Here is a 17828-nt window from a genome sequence, read left to right as displayed (position 1 = left end):
TATATTTTTTAACTTTTACATAAACAAATAAAAGAGCATGACAGTGAAGAAATCTCAACGTTGTTGATTTATGTTGCATCTATTACATGCCAGGCACTAGAGATACAAACATTGCCATGACCTTCTTATTTAAAAAAAAAAAAAAGGTAACATTACAAAGAAAGCTCACCGTTTTCCTTTCTTCTTCAGAAGCTTTAGTGAAGCCTGGATCAGTTGCCCAGGTCTTGTAGAAAAAGTAGAAGAAGCCTATTATGCTGAGAAGGAAAGCAAAATAGAACGGGGTGCCTGCTAGATGTGAGAGCCATGTTAAGGAATGTATCAATTCCACTAAGAACAGCATAATTATGACATAAGCAAATTTCATCATTGGTACCTGAGAATCTCTCCGCATTCTATCCTCACTTTCCGTTATGTATACACATCCCTGCCCCTGAACCTGGCCCCATCCTATGTTCTAATCCTACAGCAATTTGCTCATAGTTGCTAATAATTAATCCCTCCTGATTAATTGAAACTCACGAAATATTGATAGGATAGTTACAATGTATAAGGAAACATCCTGAGGACTGAAAAACATTCCAGATCCAAATAAATTAATCTCTCTTGGTATAACTAGAGCTCTCTTGAAAGCATCTAAAAGAATATTTATTGATAATTTTAACAAAATCATTCAAAGAAACAAACCACTTGATTCAGAGATTCCAATTAAAAATATTTCTTTATACATCAGATAAACGCTTGCAAAAATTTCCTAATGGAAAGTTGAATAACGAATCCTTGTCATGTATTAGGCTGTATTAATTAAGAAATACACAAAAAAAAACTGCTCTCTTTGCAAAGTAATTACAAATCAAATACTATTTTGGGAAAGAAACATATTAAGGACACATCAAGATAAAAAGTATTTCAAGGATAAATATTACCCATTTTGAAATGGTAGAAATTCTTTGTATAAAAAGTAAAATTTTGCTCTAGGGAAAGACAAATGAAGGTGCCCTAAGTAATAAGCCAATACCAATTCTCCTTGCCCAATTTACATCATTATTGACACAGTAACTGTATCTGCCTTCCAAGGTATTATCGAGCTGTCTTTTTTTTTTTTTTAAGATTTTACTTTTTTATTTAAGGGGAAAGAGAAAAAGCGAGTGAGCCTAGGTGGGCGTGGGGGTGGAGGGCAGAGGGAGAGGGAGAAGCAGACTCCCTGCTGAGCAGGGAGCCTGACACGGGGCTCAACCACAGGACCCTGAGATCATGACCTGAGCTGAAGGCAGACACTTAGCTGACTGAGCCACCTAGGTGCCCCTCAAGCTGTCTTGTGCCAAACTTTGGAGTGGAAAAGACGGCCATAAAATAGACTCTAAACCCTTGCTCTTTAAAGTGTGGTCCATGGACCCACAGCAATGGCTTTACTTGCTTGTTAGAGCTTGTTAGAAAGGCAGAACTTCAGACCTCACCCCGATCTGCAGAACGAGACTCTGGATTTTAACAAGATCCTTAGGGGATCTACGTGCACGTAACAGTTCGAGAAGCACTGCTCCAACCCACAAAGAGCAGCAGCAACCACATCCAGTTCAGGTAGGCAGGAGCAAACCTCGCTGGTTAAATGTATCAGTTTGTCTGCAGAGGCCCTGGCTTTAAGAAAGAGAGGATCTAGAAGAGTTATGTGAAATGGAATTCCAACAAATAAAGATGTGTTAAAAATCTTCTTTGATTTGAAAAAGTTCATTACTTAGAATGAACTAAGAACACTGTTAATGAGCATATAACTCAAGACCTTTAGTTAAAGAAACACATCCTGCTTTCCTCCCATAGAGTCTTGACCAACACACGTGACACATCCTCAAAAATACATTCAGTTGAATAATGATTCTGCACATTGAGGTGACTCAATGACCTCCTGTCCTAACTTTCAAAACAAATCCCAAAAGAATCACCGAAGCCTCTCTCTCCAAGTAAAATGAATGCATTCTATCCCCTCACATAAAAGCCAAACGTTCCTTGCTTCCATGCCCTTGCTTTGTGCGGTCCATCAACCTCAAATGCTCCCCATTGCCCCTACCTACTTCCAGAAGAACACTGAGGATGTCCAAGCCCTAAATGCCTTCAAGACCTACATATTCTCCTTCCCCTTGGAGGTCTTTCTTGATTGCCTATAGAGAAGAATTCTTTCCCTTCCCTGAACCTAAAGATGCCTGTTCTGTGGTACTTAGACCTTATACGCACCTCAGCCTCCCCAGTTAGCTTGTGACTCTGTAGTTAAGAAGTCTCTCAACATGGAACTGAAGTTTGCCTTTCTGTAACTTGGACTATTTTTCATTCCTTAGATCCTGTAGCTCTACACTAAAGATCTACACTATAGCTGTCCTTAGATCTACTCTACAGAAGCTATTCCTCATTTGTTCAATACATTTTTATTGAGTGTCCATTCCATACAACGCACTGGCTTCCAAATGACAGACTTTGGAACACCTGACACTGGAAGGCAATGCTCACACCTCCGGGATAAGCAGCAGCCTTGTTCCTTATACAGCACAGTCTCCTGGTCATGTCCTGCTTACGCTCCTGTTTGCCCATGTCTCTCTTAAACAGAATTCAAAACAGCGCAAATACACGTCAGGGTTGTCCTGACCAGTGCTGGGGACAGTGCAACTGCTGTTGTCCTTTCAAGGGACACCCACATCCTTGTACTACTACTGGAGAATACAGCGGCTTCCTTGGCAGGCTCCCTACACGAGGCTTTTAGTTAAAGCTCTTAACTCTTTCACCTGATCTGAAGCTGTGTCACTCCCATGGCAACAAGCCAGAACCACAGACAGAATATTCTGTGCGTCACCATTTCTGAGTCTTAATCTTACCTCTAAACGCATCAGTAAGGTCCCATCTTTTCCATTTGATCCTGCCTCATAAAAGCCAAATACATTAACGCTGAACATATAAAAGGCACCAAAAGGAAGTGATTTTCTGAGGAACCAACCTAGAGCTTCCCTTAAAATTAATTCCAACATTCAGTCTTCCACACAGATTTTATTCCTAAGCGTAATTAATGAAACAGGTATTATTTAGAAAATGCCAATTATGCAATGGGGTCAGCATTTTACAGACATCATAGCATCGTAATCTTTGCAGCCATCCCATGAACTTGGTACTGTTATCCCTCAGGGTGTTTTGTTTTTTTTTTAATAGCAAAACTGAGACTCAGTGAAATTAAATAATGTGCCCAATGGTATGTGACGAATAAGAAAAAGAACCAAACTCAAACTCGTTCTGTCTGATTCCAGTACTCTTTCCACAGAGCCCCAGACACTCTTCCCATGATGAACTGGGAGAGGGGAAGCTCCCACATGATCCAGACTTGGCAACCAGAGACAAGATTAGTCTAAATACTCAGGATGGGTCTTTAAAGGGCAGCAGCTCAGTTCATACTCAGGGCAGTTCAGACAGCATTTAACATTCAGCTCTCAAAACACTGATCTGACGGCGAAGTGTGCCACCTACTGACTGACGTGCACTCAGCAGTAGCAGGTTCGTATGAGCGCCCGGATCGAAGGGCTTTCTGCGGTACGTGCAAGGAAGACACCCCATCCTGTCAACTCTGACATCATAAGAATCTGTCTAGCTTTGGAAATCAGTTCTTCTGATGTAATAGCGTCTTCACAGATGGTGAACTGCTTGTAATGAAGCTCTCCTGAATACTAAGTTCTGTAGATGAGGCTCTCAAACTACAGTGGAGCTACATTCTTGTTGATATTGCTTCTGCGAAGTTGAAATAATTCAATATAAAATTACCTCACTTTTTGCGCAAAAAGCAAAATAATATGAATTGCTCAAATTTAAAAAATTCATCAAGAAACACAATTTTAATGGGTTGATAAACAAAAATATCAGCCATCCCTTAGAATCATGTCAATTATCCTAGAATTTACCAGTCTTGAGATTTCTCCAAGTGATTGGGTGTACATCGTGCTGTTGTTTTATACACTCATGGTTACTTATAAAGTATTTTCATATCACATTATATCATCCAAGCCTTCATTAAGCAGTGATCGTAAGGCCAGTGCTTAAAAAGCTGCCCCCAAATCAGTAACCATGAGACAAAGGCTATATGTAATAACATCTTTGATAAAAGTTAAATGAACTCCATGGTATGCTGCACCCTTCATTTACATTAAAGGAATCTGAAAAATATTAGAGATAACTATGCTCAGAAACAAAAAGCATCATTGAAGTATAAACGTGCTATGATGAAAGGAAATGTATGCACTCTGAGAACTCATCTGCCTCTCTCACTATACGTTGATTCCTGTGAAAAAAAATATTTCTGAATTGAGTATATATATATATATCTCCCACAAACTTCATTCTTTCTTTTCAAAAATGCCATTACTGGGGGCGCCTGGGTGGCACAGCGGTTAAGCGCCTGCCTTCGGCTCAGGGCGTGATCCCAGCATTATGGGATCGAGCCCCACATCAGGCTCCTCTGCTATGAGCCTGCTTCTTCCTCTCCCACTCCCCCTGCTTGTGTTCCCTCTCTCGCTGGCTGTCTCTATCTCTGTCAAATAAATAAATAAAATCTTTAAAAAAAAAATGCCATTACTGGAAAGAGACATAATATAGAAGTTACAGGAGTATGTTTACAGGTATATTTCTATCCACCACATTCCTTCTTCCCCTACGCTATAAAGAAAGCAAGGTTATAATGGTTTCCTAGAGTCTCTGCAAGGGGAGAAAGGAACCTGGAAAGAGGCAGGAAGATAAAAATCAGACAAAATGCCTCCCTCTTAATGGGAGCTGTAAATAGCTATAAACCAAGAAGTATGCCTTACCCCCACTTCTACGTGACTAAGGTTGGCTGACCCTAAAAGCACAACACACCCCTAAGCTGCCCTTGGCCTGAGCCCAACTGCTCAAGTGATAAACCCATTTCTTAGAGGAGTTTTTTTGTTTGAAACCATGGGCTGACGTCCATTAGTAGGCCATGAAAGAATCAAGTGGTCTGTGACCAGCATTTCTAAAAAAGGAAACAGAATAGCATAAAACAACACCACCACAGAGTAAGGCACACATCAGGAATATCATTTTCTGTTTCACATATGTTTTGGATGGCAATGTACATGTATTTTTACTGTGGATTGAGAATCACCACTGTAGACACCAACACGGCGCTGACCACTGCTGAGGAGGCCATGTTTCCCCGAACACCCCTCCCATACAGGCCATCTCGGTACCCAGAAGATTAATCACCTCTAACTGCCAACCAAGTTAAAAGAACCATGTGACCTTGAAGAGAGTATCTCAAGGCAATACAACACATTTTTATGGGCCCAAGTAAAATAATAATTCATTCTACTGTTTCTTTCCTGTGAGTAATAAATACTAGACCCCTACTGCTTCCATGGTGTGCTCTGAGATTATTTCCAGAATTGAGAAGATTTTCAACACTAAACATCATCAACCAGAGTAATTAAAATGAATACAAATAGGAGTTGCATTTCCTGGATCTCTTGTAATATCTAAATTTCTAACACTGGCATTACTACTGTTTAAACGCAAAATGAGATGCACGTTTAAATTTCAGCTTGAAGGATATGAGGAAAGAACACGATGAACCAAGTCACAAATATCCAAAAAATGGAACTTAGCAGGAAGACCGTTGGTAAGTATACGAGGCTCCTATACCCGACCAAGAACCTAAAAGAAAAAAGGATAAACAAATGGTATTAATGAAAACAAGTACGGTCCATATTAGTTTTAGTTCTAAATCCCCTTAAATAATAACAGTAATAATAACAATCCCCTTAAGTAATGACAGCAGCAATGGCTTTCAGTACCGAGTGCTTCCTGTGTGCCACTTTGCACATGGTAACCGAGAGTTCGTCACCACCTCGCCCCATATTACACGAGAAAAGTAAAGCACTCAGAGATACACGTTCAGTTCTTATAACTAACTTCTATGTTATTTCATTCCCCATAACTTTCTATTTGCAATGAATCTTTATTTCTGTTGAGACGTAGCACGTGTGTATTTCTCTTTTTGGCATACCATATTTTCAAATATTCCAAAATGCAAAAATTGTAAATACTTGGGAGATTCACCTTCACATTTAACATGCTTCCTTCTGGAGGCTAGCAGCATATTTTTAAAAACAAAACAGATGCACACAACCTTAAGCAGTTTCATCCCACAACCAGCTCAAGAAGCAGACAGGCGACGTAAAAAGATCTATAAAGGCTCAAAGTGGCACTAGTCGTCAGAACGCGAACCCTCTCGCTTGGATAACAAGCAAAGTGGAAGGCTACATATCACTTACTCAAATGTTACTATTGGAGTTTCGAGAGGAAAAAAAATCTGTCTTTCATGTTAAATACTCAATATAGGAAACTCATGCATGAATAGAGTTTACCTGGATCTGTTTTAAAATTTATACCAGGAAAAAACCATGGTTGATGGGTAGGAAAAGGATTTTTTAAAAGCTATCAAGATCATAAGCATAATTAGGATAAAATATTTCAGAAAAACTAAAGATCCCAAACTTCAGGCACAAAAAAATGCTGCCAGAGCAGGCGAAATGGAGCCCAGGTAACCTCCACAGCATGACCTGTCTGAGATTTTGCAGCACAAATGTGTCTGACCTAATTAAGTAGTGCAGTGAACTACCTAATTTGTAAGCGTCTGCTACCACGACCTGTCTACTTCTAACACGCACCACACAGCAGCCTGGATCAATAAGCAACTGCCCCTGGAGCCTAAATAACAGAAGTTTGCAGCTGCCTAGCTCCATGAAACTGGTCTCTACAGAAGGGTATGAGAGAAGTAAAAGCAGTATGGGTAAGGCTGCCATATGCATTTGTCTCCCATTTGAATTGTGTCCATATGCCAAGCCTACCACATGAAGCCCTTGACTCCGTCAGCAAAAAAAAAAGTTTCGTATAATTTTTGTATAATGTTGGTTTCTACTAAAACAAACATAATCTCAAATGCTCCTATCCTAGGTGAGTAGATACTGCCAGCCCTTGTTTTCTCTCTGAAAAAGCAAAAACAAAAACCCCGAAGTGATGATTGAGATTCCTGATGATTTGGCTTAAAATTTCTTTGGCAACTGAGTCAATCTAATTAGTGGAAAATGAATAAATATGTCTAAGTTACAATTTTCCTGAATAGCAATTTTAGGCATTTTGTTATTTTTGGGAAATGTAAGTTTTTGCTTTACATTTATATTCCAATTCATTTCCAACCAACTGTCCTACTCTTGAGTGACCAAGAGGTAAGATTCCTCTAATACTTTTTTTTTCTTCTTATGATTCAAGCAGCTCAATGCTTATTCCAGAAAATGCTGGCAAGCAAAAGAAGGGCATAGGAATACTCAGTGTCACACCCTGAAGAGAGCAAAACTGTATTTCCTTCTAGGTCCTTTTCTATGGATCATCATTACATTTTTCTTTCATTCAATAAATGAAAATATTGAATAGGAGAAACAAGTTTCCTGCTTATATGGGCCTTAACACCCAAGGAAATGGTGATTAAGTGCTCTGAAGGAAATCAAACAGGATGATGCAGAGAGTTAGGGACAGCCTAAGGAGGTAACACTGGACCTGAGGCCTGAATGGTTAGGTCTCCTGCCATACAATAACATGGTATTGGAACACTTCAGACAAAGACATAAGCAAGAGCCAAGGCCCTGGGGTGGGGAGCATGAGCTCAATGTGTTCTAGAAACAGAAAGAAGGTAGAAGAACAGAGAAGGGAAGAGAGGAAAGAGATGAAATCAGAGGGGAGATCAAATCACATGACACCTCACAGGCAAGGAATTTGGATTTTATTTTGAAGACACAGAAAAGGAACCAGAGGGCTTTAAGCAGGGAGAAAAGACAGAAATTGGTTTATTTGCGTTTTTAAAAGACCGCACTGATTGCTAAGTGGAGATGAACTACAAAGGGGTAAGAGCTGAAGTCAGGAGACCAGTTAGGAACCCCGGTCTAGGGTGCCAGCTGTGGAGATGGGAGAGAGCAGAATGACCGGACAAAGAGCAGGAAGGACTTGGTGATGAGGTGGGTGTGGGAAGGGAAGAATCAAAGATGAAAGTAATCCAAGGATGACACTCATTATTCACACAGGGAACTGGATGCCATTTTACTGAAAAAGGGAAGCAAGAAGAGATCGGGGTGTGATATGATTAGTGAGTACTGTGTGTCAGCCATGGTTCTAACCTCTGTATATGCATTAACCATGAAACAGGCATTGTCACAATTATTATCCTCATTTTATAGATGAACAAAGTGAGGCACAGAGAGGTAAAGCCACTTGTTCAAGATCAGACTGCTGTGTGGTAAAGCCGGACTTGAACCCAGGCAACCTGACTCTTAACCATGACTCTATATAATCATGTATAATATTTTCCTAAAAATAGAACCATACCACAGCTATTTTACAATTTCCTACAATTTAATTAGGTTGTTTCAACTATAAAGCACTAACAGCAAAAATAATGAGCTTAAAATGAGTTTAGATTAAGGAAAAAACAAAATTTCTGAAAAATGGGCACAAATGCTTCAAGATGCAACACAGTTACAAAAATCTTCTCATTAATTTACCAAAATCAACAATTCAAAAAGTGAGCTAATTCAAATTACTGGGTTGACCAATTTGCTTTTAGCTAAATCATATGCTACCAAAGCCCTTCCCTCCCGCCACTCCTGAAGAAGTTTCTATGTGGTAAGTAACATTCATAGCTCAATAAAAACCTATGATTCCAGCTAATCAACAACAGAAATAAGCAATCAAATGGAAATGCAATTACCAGCCTTGCAAAGACTAATATACACACCTTGGAAGCAAAGATGTCAGAAAAAACAATGTTAATAGAAGACATCCTTTTAAAAGCCAAGAATCTGAATTGAAGTCCAGTATGTATCCAACAGCCCACATGGTAATCACAGAAAGCATCAGCAGCAGGAAGAGCTATTAAGAGATTGAGAATTTTAGAACCTTATCGATTTTACGTCCTAAGTTTCTAACAATGATTACTACGACAAAAGAACTACTTCCTAAATATATAACAATTAATACAACAGCAGAATACAGTTTTTTCTTTGAAATTGCTGATAAATTTGAAGTCTGAGAAATCACAAATCTTGGAAACAAACTTTTAAAAGCCTTAGATTTTATAAAATATTGCTTAAACATGTTTCCTTTTGCTTTCTTCCCCTCCAAGGAATGGTGGTCTTTTAGAAAAGGGATAATGAGAGCTGACATTTTTAAAAATAATTACTTTCAAACAGTAACATAAGGCAAAACAAAGGAATCACACAAAAATCAATACACCCAAGACTCTATGAGAAGAGTATAGTAGTTCCAGCCTGGACACCAGATGGTGCCATCCCCTAATAAAGAAGGTCAGAGGGGACAAGTCTGCAGAAAAGATGACAGTTTAGGGCATGTGGAATTTCAGATGCCTATGAGCATCTAGGAGATACCCAAGAAGCAGCCAGAAAAAGCAGGTCTACCACCCAGGAGAAAATTCTGTACTCTTCACTAGATAGGCTGGAAAGCCATGAATGAGCAACATCCCAAAGACTGTGTTCAGGTGGAAAGGGGCAGAATCTCGGCCAACACAAACATTTAAGGGGAAAAAGCTAAGTCGTCAAAGGTAACCAAGAAAGAGTGACCGGTGTGACCAGAAAGGCAGGATGAGAACCAAGAGAAAGGTTCCAGTGGAGCCAGAGAAGAGAGTTTCAAGAACGGAGTAGTTCTCAGTTGTCAAATGTCACATGGAGGCCAAAGACTGAAATAAATCCTCAGGATGCTAATCATTCAGGTTTACTCTGGCAAAATTAAGAATGAAGTGTCTATGAACCAACAGTGTGACTGTCTGCACTGACACCGGGCACCACACTGCTGCAATGCAGTCCCTTAACTGCAATATACGTGACCTCGGAAGCCAGCAGGGCTTTTGTAACAGCAAAGGGAGAAAATACATTCTGCCCTATTTTCTTCGATTTTTACGTCTTTAAGTATTCTGAGGATGAATACTTTCAAATGCTATCAAATCTTTAAAATCCTAAATCTAATTTGCATGGCAATATAAAATTAGCAAGTTTAGATTTTTAAAGGTAGTATACTTAGAATCTACAAGCAACATAATCTCAGGACAGAATATGAATTAAATGTGGATGTCAAATTTTAACCCCAGACATTAACACTCATAGATGAGCCATAGTATGTATTCACTCAATAAATATCCCAGTGCATTCTGTATGCTGGGCATTGTTCTAGGTACTGGGGACACATCGTGATTTAAGGTCTTTCTCTCATGGAGCTTAAATTCTAGCAGAAGATGACAGATAAATGTACTAAGTGACTTAATAGTGTATAAATAGCTGGATCACACAGAGCCTTATAAGTCACTGTAAGGACTCTGGCTTTTATTCTGGGACAAAGAGGGAGATATCATAGGATGAATGAGCAGATGAATGACAGGACCTGCCCTACATTTCAAAAGATTCATCTGGCTGCTCTGTTGAGAATGGACTAGAGGTGAGTGGGGGCAAGGAGATGTCAGACAACTGCAGTAATCTGCATGAAAGATAATGGTGGCTGGACCAAAATGTCATTGCTGGAACAGTGAGAAGGGTCAGACTCTGGATATATACTGAGGGCAGAATTAGCATGTATGTTTTCCTAATGGACAGGATGCATGGTGTGACAGAGAAAAGGCAAAAATGGCTGGGAAGCCGGAGTTGCCACCTATTGAGAAGGGAAAGGCGGTGGATGGAATAGTTGGGGAGGAGTGGGGCAAAGATCAGGAATTCAGATTTGGATGTTATGCTGGAGATGCCTATCAGACACTGAACTGGGTAAGTCAAGTAGGTAATTGGATGTATGAGTCTGGAAAGATCTGAACTAGAGATAACTTTAGAAGCTGTCTACATATACATGGCATTTAAAGCCATGGAAGTGCACTGGGGTGCCTGGGTGGCTCAGTTGGTTAGGGTTTACCTCTGGCTCACGTCATGATCCCGGGGTCCTGGGACTGAGTCCCACATCGGGCTCCCTGCTCAGTGGGGAGTTTGCTTCTCCCTCTCCCTTGGCCCCTCCCCCTATTCATGCTCTTTCTCTCCCTCTCTCAAATATATAAATAAAACCTTTTTAAAAAAAGAATAAAGCCATGGAAATATATGAAATCACCAAGGGAATGAATGGATTAAAAAAGAGGTCCAAGAACAAAATCCTGGAGCACCCTACCAATATGGGGTAGGAGACAAGCAGAGAAACTGGCATAGGATACCGAGGAATGACAGTTACTTCCTCCTCTCTCCCTCCATACATCTAAATGCAAAATAGGTGCAGCATTTGTGATGACCCTCTGCATAGAAACCTGGTGTCTATGAATTTAGAATTGTTCTGAAGATATAATTACTAATCATTATTAGATAAGATGATGCCACCTGTCATATTTGAAAACATTAAAAATAGTAGAATCAACCCAATACCTCATTTTAACAATTTGAATTATATTCACTAATATGACTTAGATTTTTGGGGCTATTTACAAGAACAAGCTGAACTTCCTAACTTTCTCTGTCAATTCACTTTTAAGTTTAGGAGAACATCACTCAGAAGAATTGCCAAGTTAAAGGGTAAACTTGGGGTACATCCCTTGAAATTCCAGATGTTTTAATTTTGTGAAGAGCCATCACATGCTTCAAGTCGGCAACACTTATTTTTAAAGTCTAACTCCTCCATGGTGAATGTCCCTATTTTCCTCTTGAAAAAAATTTCAGTAAAAACAAGTTAAGAAAATCTATAAATTTCCTCGCAACAAGGTATTTTTCCTTTTGCTTTTTAAAGATCCAAACCAGCTGTTTTCAAATCATTCATTAAATAAACGTGCAAGTATGCTATGACATTCACAGGATAACATGTAGCTTTAGAGCCATCTAGCTGAGGACCAATAGTAAATTGCTAATGAAAGTGGCAAATTTCCAACTCAAGGACTATGGGATGCGTGGGAAAGATGCAATTAGCAGATGTAATGCAGCACTAAGCCAATTTCCTGGTTTCACCCTGGTTTCCTCCCTGATTTGCTTTAAAAAACAAACACAAATGAATAAAACAGTTCTTATGGCCCACAGAACAGGACCCATATGCAAATACCTCACATTTCTGCAGCCACCTCCAAAGTCTGAACTTCTTGTTGGCTCTCATTTTGGCTTCTGTTTTTAGCATGTGAATAATGAGGCGATTTTTGTTTTGTAGAGCCATATCAAGAGGTGTTTCACCCTTAAAAGAGAGGGAGAGAGAGAGAAAATTCAATTGTATTTTCTAAAGAGTGTGGGTGCTAAACATTTTATAAGAAATCAGCAGAATCACAGACTCTTTCATTCTGAGTAGCCAGCTACTGTGGATGGTTATTTATCTTGTGGTTAGCTGAAAATATATGTATAGCTTATGTTTATGTTGATATACTAATTTTCTAACTGAAGACATAATAAACTAAGGGAGATAAATACCTGGTCATACCTTAACATTTCGGATATCCAGGCTAGAACCAGCTTCCAAAAGTTTATCGACTGCATTAACATTTCCTGCTGCAACTGCCCAGTGGAGTGGAGTGTTTTGGTGTATTTTATCAACCACATTGAGAGAAGGATTAAACTTTAAAAGAAATCCAGTTGGTTCTGGCCTGTCTCAAAACAAAATACCCAGGATATTAGAGAGATGAATGATTTCAAGGGTAAATGCAAAATAATGAATCTAAGGTATAAACTGACCAATCAGTTAAGTATTCTGAAAACCAAGAAACTTCTTCGTGCAGAGTTCTGCTCCAGGGGCTAATAGGAGAGACGCACCCTCAAAAAAGACATCTCTTAAGGGACGGTCTGCTATACAGATAATATAATCTCAACGTCAATACAGTGGAATAACTGCTCTTGTTTTCTAAACTTCTACTTTCACTTGTTGTTCTATTGGTTAACATTTTTTTTTATTGTGAATTTAACTTTGGCCAATGCTATGTTATTCACTTAATTAAAAACTGAATGTACAACATTATTTTTGAGGAGATAAACCAAAAGCTGACTTTCCATGTTCCCTTTAACCAATTATTAAATAAAGCAGGTATAAATAATGTCCAAAAGTACTTATTTATCTTAGAAACCTATGAACTAGAAGCCGGAATTCAGTATTTTTACTTTTCCATCAATACCTTCCCTTCCTTCATGACTACTCAAGAGATTCTTTTAAAAAAGCAGTATTCTGCTTATTCTATCAACATCTTTAAACACTATTATCTGACTTCAGAGTTATCAGCAAAAAAGATGAAATGCTTTTTAACAAAATTCAACCCCCAGCCCCAACCCTCCAGGAACAAAAAAGAAATGGCATCACAACTAACTCAGTTCCTAGGAGAGAGGTCTTAAGTAAAAGCAGAATGAGAAATTAAGTATAACAATGGAAACAAATTCATAAAAGTAAAACTGTAGCAAGTATTTGGACAGAAAGAATACCAGAAGTTGGACTGTATGGTGGTCATTAATCACATATGTTCACATAGAAAAACTTTAAAATGTAAATACTTGATATAAACATATCAACGGACTATATTCAAAGATCAGTTACAATTAATATTTTCAGAGCCATCAACAATGTCAGAGAACTTCAAAATGTACTGTTTTCTGAAGATTTTACCATCTAGATTTCAAATTATGAGAACGTTTAAACTTGTAGCCATTTTTTAAAAAACGCAAACTGAGAAATGTAAGTCACATTAATAAGTATACGCTATGGAATCTCCACCTGTTCGGAAAGGAAACTTTTTTCTTATTTGTAGCTTTCAAACTTTTCCCCAAAGCTATCAGGAAAAAGAAAATTTATTTCAGTGGTGCCTTTCTAACCACAACTACATTAAAGTTCCGATCAGTCACAGGGTAGAAAATCTTACTTTCTTCTTCAGAAGGTAGTATCATCTCAACATAGACTAAGAAACTTAAAACTATATACACAGAAATTAGAAGCAAGAATCAAAATAAGACAATTCAGTCTTATTCAGTCAATTCAGTTAAATGTACTTACCCAAGTACTTTGTGAGCTGATAACATGAGAGGTGTCTGCCCATTTAAATCTGTCATATTCACACTCTGTTCAAAAAGAGGAGTCAATCAGACTTACTGTAAACACAGTCAAAATTCTCTCTTCTCTAATGGAAGTAGCTCTCTAATACACTCAACATTACCACTGTGTCTACAAGAAGGGTTCAAATATCATTTGAACAAAACAATGTTCTGCTTCACATCCACAGGGTAAAAATCCATTGATCTCTACAAAATATTCTTTTTTTTTTTAAGATTTTATTTATTTATTCGACAGAGATAGAGACAGCCAGTGAGAGAGGAAACAAAGCAGGGGAAGTGGGAGAGGAAGAAGCAGGCTCATAGCAGAGGAGTCTGATGTGGGGCTCGATCCCATAACGCCGGGATCACGCCCTGAGCCGAAGACAGACGCTTAACCGCTGTGCCACCCAGGTGCCCCTCTACAAAATATTCTTAACGGGAAAATCTGAATATATGGTTTCAAGTGTATGATGTGAATGGAAGAGAGCTAAGGGAAGGGGGAGAATACTGATAATCGCCATCAAATATAAGAGATGACAGAGACCTCAGGAGTCATCTAGTTTACACCTTAACTGACACAATATTTCGAACTATCGTGTCTTACACAACGGCATCGAGTCTTTATGTAAACACACTTCAAGCAATAGTGACATGGCCATCTTTTCTGAGGCAACTCACCGTATTTTTGGACTTCCGTTTCAAAGAGTAAAACGTGAAAAATTCTTTCCTATTTTCTAGAATATAGAAGGAAAAAAAGGAAACCCTATCTCCACGAGGATATGCTCCTTTTAATAAAAGGGGCCCAGGTTTGAGGCACACAATAATGATTCCATCCAAATCAAAGAAAGAGTTTCAGTTACCGAAGAGGCTTTTGGGCCTTGAAGGAATACAACTCAGGAAAGAGCCCACAGAGAAGCAGACAGGGCTCCTCCTCATATGTCTTCCCAAAATGAGACCCAAGAGGTTATAATTATTCTACTTCAGTTGGCTAAGTCTGAGAGAAAGCGCTTATTTAAAAAGAACACAATCATTCCAAGAGCATTTGTGCAAACATGTTTCCACGCCTGTTACAGGCGAGTCTGCTGATATATAAACTACTTCGCTACCAGAAAGCACATCCCAGACAAGTACAGCTGACACTGAAACTCCCACCGCCGATACCCTATAATTTAACCTGTGCCATAAATGGATGCCTCTTAAGGCAAGTCATTTTTCATGGAATTACTTTAGAGAACAATAAGAAGTACACATTCAAATTGGTCTCCCATTTGGACTCAAATAATGAAAGCAAATGATGGGTTAATTTAGTGATCTGACTACCATTTGTACATTCAACCAGAAGAAAAATACAGGCTTTTGAAGTCGCGTTTTTGAGAAACTCTGCAAATTACTGGGATCATAAGGAAAACTATTATAGGCTTACAAGTTTCAAAAATATCTATTATATGCTACTGTGCTAAATGACCTACCCTTTTTGCTCTGATGAAGCTAGAAAAGCAGCATTCAATAGCTAGACTTACTGAGGCTAATATTTGAGTATTTGGATATCTATAACTTCTACTTTAAAAATGAGGACAGACTATTACTAATCATCCTCCCAATCTCTTCAGATTCAATATAAGATTGGTTTCAAAACATACCTGTCCTTTTGAGATGAGATATGCTATAATGGGCATGTGCTGAAATAATACTGCCAGGTGGATGCTGCTGAAGCCCTCCCCGTCAATGAGAGTAGGGTCTGCTCCATACTGTAGTAGTAATATGACCATAGGCAAATGTCCTTGTCTGTAAATAGACGATAAAACTTATACTGTTTTCTGTAGCATGGAGAAAAAATTTCAGGGAGAAACTGATATCCCTAAGACATTGAGAGATTTGGGTTCAATATAATGAGTATTCCCTAACAGACTTTTAAAACATTGGAGATTCTCTAATTATATTTCACTTTAATGCTCCAAACTCAGAGCTATCTGGAAAGTCCTTCTTGAGTGCTGCTAATACACTTAATAACCCCCCAATCTACTATAAACCTTATGCTGCTACCACATACAATAACATTTTACATGACTAATGCCCAAAATGAAAACTTTAAAACCACTTAGACTTCACTGTTGCTATTTTAAAAACAAGGAATAATCATGAGCCAGATACACTGAAGTACAACATTCACAGACTACACATATACGGTGATAATATTATTTATTCTTAGGAACTACATACTTTTACACTTGAATATGGCTCCTTTTCCATGTAAAGCAGTGTACCTGGCTAGCTTAAAAGGGATGGGTTAACCTAGATTCTTCAAAATCCTTGGCTATGGAAAAAAGATTCCACTCCTTTTCTTAAATCAACAATTACTCATTTTAGTTTTGGGTTCATGCCAACCCCACCAACCAGAGACTGGGATTAAGATAACAGATGAAGAAATTGTTAAATATAAAGACAGGCACATATTAACTTCAGCTTCAAATAGCCAGTATATGCCAGAGAAAAGAACTGAGTGAGATGGGTATTAAGGAGGGCACTTGTTATGATGAGTACCTGGGGTTTTATGTAAGAGATGAACCACGAATTCTACTCCTGAAACCAATATTGCACTGTACATTTACTAACTAAAATTTAAATAAAAATTTGGAAAAAAAGGACTGAGTTTACAGTTCTATGAACTATCACTTTATCCATGTGATCAGATATAAAAGATACTTATTTTGATCAAAAGAAAGTATAATACACATATTTGAGTTTTAGCATCACAATGGAACCCTAAATTAAACACAAAAAAACACTGTCTCTAGAAACTCTTTAAAACTATAATTTTTTTTTTTTTAAATGAAGGGGGGAAAAAAAGGGAAAGAAAGCCTTTCGAATGGTCTGTAACAGCAGTTTCCAATGTGGTAGTTACTAGCCACATGTGGCTATTTAAATTTAAATTAGTTAAAATTAAATAAAATTAAAAATTCATTTCCTTCGTTGCATTTGCCAACGTTTCACACGTGGCTAGTGGCCACCACATTGGATAGCACAAAACAGAACACTTCCATCATCACAGAAAATTCTGTAAATAAGTGCTGGTCTACAAGATTCAGAAAATGAACTTAAGTCACTTTGACTCTAAATAGCAATTTCAGTGTTCAAGAAATCTTTACCTGATGGCCCAGTGAAGAGGAGTAGAATTTAAATCTCCACCCAACTGATCTACTACAGCACCTTTTGAAATATAAAACCTATTAAAAGCAGACATAAATGAAAATAAGATTTAAAACTTAAAATTCATGCTGAGAAAGAAAACATTAATTCTTCTTAGTAATAAATACATGAAAACAGAAATTATAATAACCCTCTCTAAAAGCACTCAGACCTACAGAAGTCTGAGATTCACACAACAGCATCAAACAGATCCCTGGTGAAATATTCTCAGCATATCAGTAATTACTCCTGCTGTCAGGAGCATTCCATTATAACTGACTTGCCAAACGCACGATAACTACTTTCCACATACTCTAATTACCCAGCACTCTTAAAATGGTTTATATTCAAAACATTTAGGATCACACAGACATTCTACTTAACCTGCAAGAAGAAAGGTGGAATTATGTCACTTTTAACAGTTTAGAATTAGAATTGCTAGGTGGGATTGAATTCTAAAAGTAAGTGGTAAAAAATCAACTCAAAATCTTTTCAGAAAAGTATTTGGCATTCTATTTCGGGGTCACAGGTGTGATA

At 38.2% G+C, this 17828-nt stretch overlaps 1 protein-coding gene across 1 annotated transcript in view; it reads right to left on the bottom strand.

Moving 5' to 3' along the window:
• ZDHHC13 (zDHHC palmitoyltransferase 13) overlaps positions 1-17828 on the bottom strand; it is a 48421-nt gene that overhangs the window by 13147 nt on the left and 17446 nt on the right. Inside the window, exons 4-11 of the mRNA XM_087855341.1 lie at positions 17252-17329; positions 15746-15890; positions 14068-14132; positions 12517-12679; positions 12151-12276; positions 8822-8955; positions 5589-5688; positions 170-295 (exon numbers count right to left, since the gene is read on the bottom strand). Coding sequence (XP_087711467.1) covers positions 170-295; positions 5589-5688; positions 8822-8955; positions 12151-12276; positions 12517-12679; positions 14068-14132; positions 15746-15890; positions 17252-17329 — 937 coding nt within the window. The remainder of the gene's footprint in view (positions 1-169; positions 296-5588; positions 5689-8821; positions 8956-12150; positions 12277-12516; positions 12680-14067; positions 14133-15745; positions 15891-17251; positions 17330-17828) is intronic.

The sequence above is a fragment of the Ursus americanus genome, chromosome 24 (assembly GCF_024610735.1).
Source record: "Ursus americanus isolate L20-20 chromosome 24, mUrsAme1.1.p, whole genome shotgun sequence".
Lineage (NCBI taxonomy): Eukaryota > Metazoa > Chordata > Mammalia > Carnivora > Ursidae > Ursus > Ursus americanus.
Note: the sequence above shows the minus strand (reverse complement) of the source record. Positions and strands in the feature narration are given on the sequence as shown.